Consider the following 7750-nt stretch of genomic DNA (forward strand, 5'->3'; position numbering starts at 1 on the left):
CAGGCTTCTGCTTCGCTAGGCTCACGCTTCCCCTCCCCCCGATTAACCCACACCATGTTTTCAAGCCGCCAACGAATACTCTCTCTTGTTTTATGCTCTTTTCACGCGGCTCGCTGCATAGCCAAGCCTGTCTTCAAAATCAGTCATGGGGCAGATCAAGGCTCAACCGGTATTTTTCTCTGCCACCGATTCTCCTACATGAAATACTCGAAATACAAAAGTTATATGATTCACTGATATTGTCCTTTTAACTTTAGCTAACATGGTACGTGATGTGGATGGTCATCAACTTTCGAGCTCTGGAACAATGTTCCGAGACTTGAAAGAAAGTTCAGATCCTCAACCAGCCGCGATTCCAGTCGCCCAAAAACGTCAGTCACATTTCTCACCGCGTAGTCACCTAAGCTCAAAAAGCGAAAGAAACTGATTGTTTGTGATTAAATCTGTCAGAGATGATGATCGCGGACTCGCCGGAATCAAAACAAAGCATTAACTTCTATGGTATTAATCTATTTTTGACATTTGTACGATTGGGGAAGCTGACGTTAAAACACTCGAATAAACATCAGGGCTGGAAGCAAGGGGTGATGAATTTAGAATTTTGCGTGAAAGCCTCTCAATGGCCAAGAAAAACCTTATAAAATCAGCCTATAAAATCAGGAAATATGAGATAGCACATAGGGACTACAAGTTGAAGTTGGGCCCGGAAAAAGAAAAAAATCAGAAGTTACAGCAAAACCTTGAAGAACTCGAGAACATTTGCAAGGAAATACAACTTTACATGCCAGGACAAGAATCTTCACATGGTACTTTAAAGCAATTGGCCCAAAGAATTCACAAAGTAATGAGGTGCGTATTCTATTCAGGTTAATATAACCATTGATTTTCAAAAATTGAGATTTTAAAATGATTGTGACCTCTTTCCAGCTCAAATAAGGTTATCAGTCCCACAATTCCATTCAAGGAACTAACCATGGACGAGAAAAAAAGGTACGCTAGATCAATTAAATTTTGCCTAGGGAGTTCAATTGACCCAACATGACTGACAGGGCATGTTCTGGATGCATCCATGGATAGTCTGACACAGGTATGGCTTGAAGATTTAAATTCTCTGTTGCACAAAATTGTGTCGGTTGAAGATCTGCACAAGAGCCTAAGCGACAGCCACAGAGTGCTTCTTAAAGATGAGATTTTCCTTTCCCTCCAGCAATTGGTGTTCAGAACCGTTGAAATCCTCTACAAAGAAGACAAGATCTCTCTCAAGGATCTCCAGGATTTCATGGCATTTAAAAACACAAAGGAATTGGCTCAGATAAATTCCAAAGTCACTGAAGCTCAGGCCCGCTCCCTCATACCAATATTTGCTTCTTTTTTCTACTATCCTGGCTTGTTTACCCTTGTGAATATTAGTTTCCCATTTTTTGACTCAGCTACAAAATGATGTCCCTGATTTTTGCTCTGAAGCGGTCATGCAGTCACATATATGTGATGAATTTTACTTTTTCAGGCTTTCCAATCTCACTATTATCCGTACTTTTTGATTTGAAACCAAAATTTATGGACTGGATTCAGAACATTGGTTATCAGTTCTCCAAAAGTACCTACTTGGTGACTGTGGCAAAGATTCCTCTCCGGAGAGCCAGACACAAGTGACCAACAATCCAGCAATCCCCTGGGTGATGTTGAGTGGATGCAGCCAGGGCTCTTGAAGCCTTGTTGCAACAATCCGCAAGGATCATTGATGTACGTACCTGAGTCCGCGGGAAACATCTCAAGCAAATTGCTTCCTTGAACTGACAGACCGGAACCCGCCTAATATTTCTGCAATGGTATACCCAAAGCATTGATAAATTCACTTCAGTATTTCCAATTCAACAAATGAAAAGGAGTAAGATTGGCTCTACATAGATAAATACATAGGCAATAAATTCACCCATGACATGGCCCTCAACCATAACCGTCTATTTTTTTTTTCTTCTTCTCTATTTATCTTTTTGACATGTTTGACTGTCCACTTGTTTTATTTCTTCTCTATTTATCTTTTTGACATGTTTACTGCAGCTTCAGTGATCCAAAATTTTCCACTAATGCTGGAGATGTTTTATGCTCAGTTGTAAATAAAGTCTCATCTTTCTCTGCTCATGAGTCACTGAGTGTCATTCAAGTTGAATAAACTATACATCTAAGTTTATCAAATATTTTTGGTCCTTCAGAGAGTTGTATAATTGTTTTAAATACTGGATAGACCAGGGTGAAACTGTTCTCAAGATTTATATCTGTTCAGAAATTGAAATTTAGCTTGGTTAGCAAAATGAAGTGAACATAGCTGTGGATAAATTCAGTGCTGCTTAATTTCCTGATTCAGGCTTTGTTCACAAGAATCCCTTGCACTCTGTAGGCAGGGTTAATTTACTAATTTTGGAGAACCCAAACCTTAAGATATTTGTGGCACTGTGAGATAAAATGGGTTGCCAAACATTACCTTAAGAGTGCAGCAGCAAAGCCGCCTTGGCCTCTTGTTTTAAAAATGGTGTTTTTTTCAAACTGGTCAATTACGTAATGGTGGATTAGGTCATATTTGATACCCACTAATTATAAAGATGATTATTTGCTCCCCTTTTTGAGTCTTTTACACAGTGGATAACATGGCTAGTGTGTTAGCCATAAGTGCTTCAGCCAAGAAATGAAATCACAGTAACAGCAGAGGCCTTATTGGTAATGATGGGTTCAAATGTGTTGGATAACACAGTATAAGCACAGTGTTGCTAGAACTTAGGTACATATATTGTTGTGGTACAGCTAAGTCCAAGAAGACCACTGCACCAATTGCAAATGGTTGAAGTTTTACGGATGTACTTCGCGCACTGCAAAAAACTCGTCGCGCACTGCAGGGGGCGTTCACTCGACGTCCCGGCCAAAGTGCGCGGAAGCTCAAAACGCTTCGCGCACTGCAGAAAATAAACCATCAAATTCTCATTTTTTTTCTACCAGCCGGCAGAGGGAATTTTTCTTGCCCCTGCTCCATTTTCTTGGGGTATTCGGAGCCCCCAGCATGACATAAAAAAAGGATGATAAAAAATACAAAAAATAAGCGGAGCGCCTAAGAGTTCGAGGGGCAGAAGTACATACCCCATGACTTCACCGTGCGGATGGCCCGGTCCCGGTTATCGAGAGGAATGCGTAATCCCCTCGATGACCAGTGATTTGCACTCCACGTGCGTGCTGGCCGGTCATCGGGGGAGTGTGCATGTACTCCGCTCCGGGACCAGCCTGTGCCGGCCATCCGCACGGTGAAGTCATGGGGTATGTACTTCTGCCCCTCGAACTCTGTTTTTGAGGGGCTGTATACCCGATCAGACCCGATCCATGGCTTTTTTGCAGGTTGAAAATCCCCGGGGGGTGCGCCCCGGGTAGGCGCTCCGCTTATTTTTTGTATTTTTTATCATCCTTTTTTTATGTCATGCTGGGGGCTCCAAATACCCCAAGAAAATGGAGCAGGGGCAAGAAAAATCCCCTCTGCCGGCTGGCAGAAAAGAAAATGAGAATTTGATGGTTTATTTTCTGCAGTGCGCGAAGCGTTTTGAGCTTCCGCGCACTGTGGCCGGGACGTCGAGTGGACGCCCCCTGCAGTGCGCGACGAGTTTATCGCAGTGCGCGAAGTACATCCGAAGTTTTATAACATGTCAAGAGTTTCAATTGAAGATAATGGTCTCAAAAAGGCTGTGGATTGTCTTGATCTCAATAACGATGGAATGAAGAAACAAAATTCCAGGATGAAGAAGGAAAGGAAGGACAAAGAGAAGCACATAGTTCTGTATTTAAACGTCATCATCAGCCGCTTATGAAGAAACTCGATGAGCTGATCTTGATCATCAATTCACATGAGAGCTAGAATCTCGTATATCGTTCAAGGTCATCAAAAATGATATTCTACAGCCAAATGATGACATCTTGTCAGGGAAAGTTATTTGATAACTAGTTTATAAGTCTATTTCCATAGTTGTTACTGGGTTTGATTTCCGGCGTGACCTTCCCTTTTGTTTGGAGGAAATCTCGAGCTTCTTTTTCTGTCGAAGTTGTTTTTCCTTGCTTAGTTTAACCGACTGGGTTAGAGTCCCGTTCAACATTTGTAAAACGTTATCGATCTCTATCTCCTGCTTTAGTTTTGACTTCAGTGCCTTTAATATTGAATTGGCCTGCTTGTATTGGATCAGTCCGATCAGGTGCGCATCAAGCGAACACTCTACAAATTCCAAAATCTGTTTGTGGAAACACAGTTTAGTCAGACTTGAGGTCGGCTTTCGACAGCAAACAGGGCCGAGAGAAACATTTACGCGGCGGAGACCAGGTAGACCACTCTTATTTGAGCCTGAGTCGTGCTCATAGCCTATCGTCTGGACGGATAAATAAATAGAAAGGACATGAGTTTGCGTTAACTATTACAATCCGATTGGCCAAACATACATACATTATTGGAAGGTGGGTGGGCATTTTTAGAGTCCGAAGCCTCGCCATTGGGGTTCGGGTTCGAAGTCAGGTTCCCGCTAGTTTGAGAGGATTTGCAATCAAGCCGCAGAACTTGCAAGCCTTCTTGTAACCACCAGTCGATCCACTGGTTGAGGACACGAAAAACGATCAGGATGTCGTTTGTGCTCAAAATTTCCTTTAATGCCTTTTTCAATGGGCCGGGAGAAAGTGGTTGGGACACAATTTTCGCCAAGAGGCGGTGGAAGAGTGGTGGCTTGCGATCGGTTACTCCTTCTGATTTTGAAGCCGGTGGTGAAGAATTATGGAATCGAATCGCCCAACGAATCGTCTCGACCAGCTCGGATTCATCCACATCAAACAGCTTAGAAATCGCCACTTCGACTGCTGTAGCATCGCCAGCTCGTCTGAGCGCGGGTATCAAACCCCCAGAAACCATGCTTTGTTCCACAAAGCCTGAATGCAACAAACAATTGACAATCTGAACCGGGTAAGGCTTTGAAGACTTGGACTTGTTGCCCGAGCTTGATGCGCTTCCATCAGCTAAATTGACCGTCAAATCTTTGCCTACCTCTGCCGCGAATTGGCCTAAGCATATTTGAAGCAGGACTTGAATGAATGCTTTCGACAGCATTGACTGTTACCAAGCAAATATATTGAAAACAATGATTAGCTAACTAAGTAAATCAGTCAAAAGAGACGAGAGGATGAGCAAGTTCGGCCACTTACGCCGAGCTTTGACGCCACCTTGGCTCCCCGAAGAAATTCTGCGACCAGCTTGTCTGTAGCATGTTCAGATGAGTCATCGCCCGCCATAATCACGTCTTGTGTCTCACTTCCCTCTTGGCCACTCAAGGGGGTTAAGATGCATTCTGCCCAAGCGATTTCGGCCGCTCTAACGGTTTCAAAGTCCCAATGTCCAGTTTTCTTGGTGTTCCCAGCGCAAATATCATTAAAACGGGAAATGAATGACCTTAAACGTTGCGGATGGGTAGCCTTTTCGGTACGAGCATCCGATTGTAAAACGAAAGAATGAGCGTCCAACAGTGAGTCTGATAGTAAGAGATTCTTCTGGCGATCCGGAACAGTCTGCGCGGGTGCAATAGCGCCATTGGATTCAGGGATTATCCAAGCAAATGTGGCATCTGTGACCACTGGGTTCAATACTTCAATCCAAGTTGGTCCATCCGGCGGAAATTCGGGTGCTTGAAGTACTTGGACTATTCGAATACTTGGGTAGGATAAACAGATGTAAACATGTGGAGGTTGCGATGATGTGGACAGAGTTGCTGAGACAGTCATAGGTTCGTAGTCAGAAGGCGAGGAATGACTATGCTTCGGTGCGGTTGGCCAAGGTGACTGGAGAACAAACAGAACAGCTTGATGGTATAAATCAAGCACGAGACCTAGGCAAGAGGTTGTTGAGTCGGTGGATGGTTGGGTCGAGTGTGACATGAAGACGAGGACGAGCGGAATAGAGCAGGGGAGCGCTACAAGGACCGGTGTTGATGTGCTTGAAGGGGAAGCCATTTCGACTGATCGGAATTTAGCTGCTAATTGCATCGCACTGCATTGAGGGTGAGGCATTAGTGTCAGATCACGTGAAGGCAATAATTCGACTTCTGCGGCCGAACTGGGGGAGTGGGACAAGATATAAGTTGATAAAACATGACTCCGTGCTGGATCACATGTTTGGTGGGAGTCAGAATCTTTGTTAGTATGATTTCTATATTTTGAGGAATAAAGATGACTACTGACCCATGATGGTAATCCAACCCTGAGCCCCGATGGCCACGTCCAAGAAATCTTCTTTGTGCGAAGTGCGACCTAATGAATGCAGTTTGTCGGATTGTAATTCCAAGATACAGATTTCGAGGTGGGAATAATGGCTGAGACGACTAGAGGGGGGTTTTGAGGACTGAGTTGCGACAGATTTGCGTTTCTTCGAGCGACCTTTTGGGGTTGATCCGTTTGGCAATTGCTCCGAGGACGTCGGAAATTCAGGTTTCAACCGAGATATATAGATCATTAGTCCAGGCACGCTGGCGATAGATATTCCCGTGCGTCTAATCAGGTTTGATGTGGCGTCAGATTCGTGATTGTTGTTGTACGTCTGAATGCGAACGTGAGGAGATTCAGTGGAAATTGAGGGCGGGGGGCTACAATGTAGACGACATGTGGCAATGGTTGTCAGTTTTTCATCGCACAGCAGGGCTTCTCCGGATTGAAGCAAGACAAGAATTCGAGCCAGTTGAGTGGTAGAGCCACCGTTAGGGTCGGTCGGAGGTAGGGGGTATATCGTTTCGACACGAGAATGAAATTCTTTGATGATACTGGCTGAACTAGATTTGCCAGGGTCTCCATTTGAGTCGTCGCGTTCACCGAAGCCGCCACTGACTTCATTTTCAATCCATACCCAAATTGTACGACCTTGGTTGACGGCTGGGGATGGATCAGATGAACAGGAAGCAATGGCTGCGTAGATGTATCGGGTCCGAGTTTTTCTTGATTTTTCAGATGTCAGTTTGGCGGGTCGCTCTGATTGCTGTTCTGCTGGTGCGATTCGGGGAATCGAGAGTGCAACGGACGGGGCAGTGAAGATTAAGCTTGGGGAAACCTTTTGTGATGACAGGATTGTTTGATCGGAGACCTGGAGAAAAATCGTGGTGCAGGATGATTAGTCTCAGCCCAACGAGTAAGGCACTCAGGGACCAACAATCAACCTTATGGATAGACCATCCTTGACCAGGAACGGTGACGATGACTTGAAGGGGCTGTTTAGAAGTGCGTTGTGAGTCGGACAGTCGTAGTACGGGGTATGTTGAGAAGGATGGAGAAGGATGATTGATTAGGCTCCGATGATCTGAATCATGCTTGACGGGTGCTGTTGTCGGATGAGAAGAAAGGGTGAATGGGAGTTGGAGCTGGGCCATGAGGAAGCACGAGCTAGCTGAGAACGGCTAAGATGGATGGTCTATGTCAGCCGAATAAAACAAAATTGGTTAGCAGCTGTCGCGGGATCAAGAGCTTGGCTAGGACTGACTAGAATTCCGTCCTGGTCGCTTTCCTCGCCTTTGCCACGCAGAATAAGCGCTCGTACGCTCGTAGTGGTCGGGTTCGCTGTGTTCTGGCCGCTCGAAATACTTCTGAATTTCTGAATAATATGTTTCTGTTGATGAATTTCTGAATACTATATTTCTGTTGAACTCCGCTGCCCAGGACAGCTTGTGGGTTCACCGAGGCTCACCGGCCGCGGGGGGCACAT

General features: G+C 44.8%; 1 protein-coding gene across 1 annotated transcript; it reads right to left on the minus strand.

The window, feature by feature from the left end:
• Positions 1 to 3980: 3980 nt before the first annotated feature.
• PtA15_9A54 (uncharacterized protein) lies at positions 3981 to 7750 on the minus strand (the record flags this gene model as incomplete). The annotated part of the gene is made up of 8 exons (XM_053172770.1): positions 3981 to 4259; positions 4335 to 4394; positions 4469 to 5122; positions 5215 to 6164; positions 6244 to 7135; positions 7209 to 7445; positions 7529 to 7639; positions 7733 to 7750. The coding sequence occupies 8 exons, from the start codon at positions 7748 to 7750 to the stop codon at positions 3981 to 3983; spliced, it is 3201 nt and encodes a 1066-aa protein (XP_053023485.1).

Source organism: Puccinia triticina, chromosome 9A (genome assembly GCF_026914185.1).
Source record: "Puccinia triticina chromosome 9A, complete sequence".
Lineage (NCBI taxonomy): Eukaryota > Fungi > Basidiomycota > Pucciniomycetes > Pucciniales > Pucciniaceae > Puccinia > Puccinia triticina.